The 1,368-nt window shown below is 25.1% G+C and overlaps 1 protein-coding gene across 1 annotated transcript in view; it reads left to right on the top strand.

The window, feature by feature from the left end:
* Positions 1-905: 905 nt before the first annotated feature.
* The window catches only part of LOC119674935 (probable cytochrome P450 4aa1), a 1,981-nt gene continuing 1,518 nt past the window's right edge, over positions 906-1,368 (top strand). The window contains exon 1 of the mRNA XM_038086093.1: positions 906-912. Coding sequence (XP_037942021.1) covers positions 906-912 — 7 coding nt within the window. The remainder of the gene's footprint in view (positions 913-1,368) is intronic.

Here is a 1,368-nt window from a genome sequence, read left to right as displayed (position 1 = left end):
ATTGTTAAGTTTATATCACAGATACAAGAAATAGACGTCCAATTTCAATCAAACCAAATGGCTCCCGAAAAGTATGTGTGTAAAGTTTCGTTCGAAGAGTTCAAAAGCTGAGAGAGTAGTTTGAACTGAAAAAGTATATATATATTGTACTGATATATACTTAATGATATTTCCGACGTTTCCTTTAATGCGTTACGAAAATCTTGACAAACCTTATATATCCTTTTCACATTTTTTCGTGTAAAGAGTATAAAAAGAGGGGCGTCTTACTATGTTGGTAGGGGCCCCTTAGTTAGAATTTGCTTACAGGCCTAAAAAATGTAGTTACGCCACTGAACACTGTGTATACAGAAGTACGTTCCACCACCAAATTTTCGTGAAAATTTTACTTGAGTTTTACTTGAGTTTACCTATGAGTAGCTCGTGGAACAGGCCTATTTATTTTAAATCTATTAACGATTTAACATTAAATCTAAAAGTGAAACTCTACAACTTAATAATAATAACCTTGATGTATAAAATTTAAAATTATATATTCTATCATCTTTAAATAGTTTCGTCAATTAATACGCCAAGAATGTATAAGCTACGGACCCCTAATACTTAAAACATTAATATTTATTCAAATTTGTGACTATACATAATGATATATACACAATACAGTTTTATATTCTAGTCGTTGCCTTATTAGTTAACGAATTATCCGCCGTCAAATATTTGCATACCTTTTAAGGGAACTTTGCATAATAAAAATATGAAAATTTATTTTGTAAAAACAAATCATTGCGTCACAATTTGGCGTCAAAATTTTCATTTATTATCAATGAAAATGTATAAAAATTGTTTATTGGTTTCATGTCATTAAACAAAATTAATTTTCTATATTAGGTTTTAAATTTTACGCTATGAGCGGTAATTGTAACACATAACAGTAATATATCGTTGAGGTTCATTTAATTTAATCTTCGCCCGTGGTTATTTGTCTATTAATAAAAAAAAATTAATACAAATTTTTTTTACCATATTTTTAAAATAAATAAAATATTTTTTAATATTATATTTTATACGTTTTCGAAGTACAGAGGTTTTAAATTAAAATTAAAATTTTTAATTTTAGTTTAATTTTGTATTTAAATTAAGATTAATTAGAAAATTAATATGGAGGATTGAACCTTATTATAGAGTATTTTATGGTCGATTATAAATGTCATCTGAGTTCTACGTCTACTCTATTCAGTTCTTAATTAGGTTTATATGTATATATATTTAATATATCTGTATATATTAGTTTTATATACAAATTCATATTTATATATATTAAATTTGTTTATTACTTTAACATTAATTTGATATTAATTTCATAAAATG

Source organism: Teleopsis dalmanni, chromosome 2 (genome assembly GCF_002237135.1).
Source record: "Teleopsis dalmanni isolate 2A chromosome 2, ASM223713v2, whole genome shotgun sequence".
Taxonomy (NCBI): Eukaryota; Metazoa; Arthropoda; class Insecta; order Diptera; family Diopsidae; genus Teleopsis; species Teleopsis dalmanni.
Note: the sequence above shows the minus strand (reverse complement) of the source record. Positions and strands in the feature narration are given on the sequence as shown.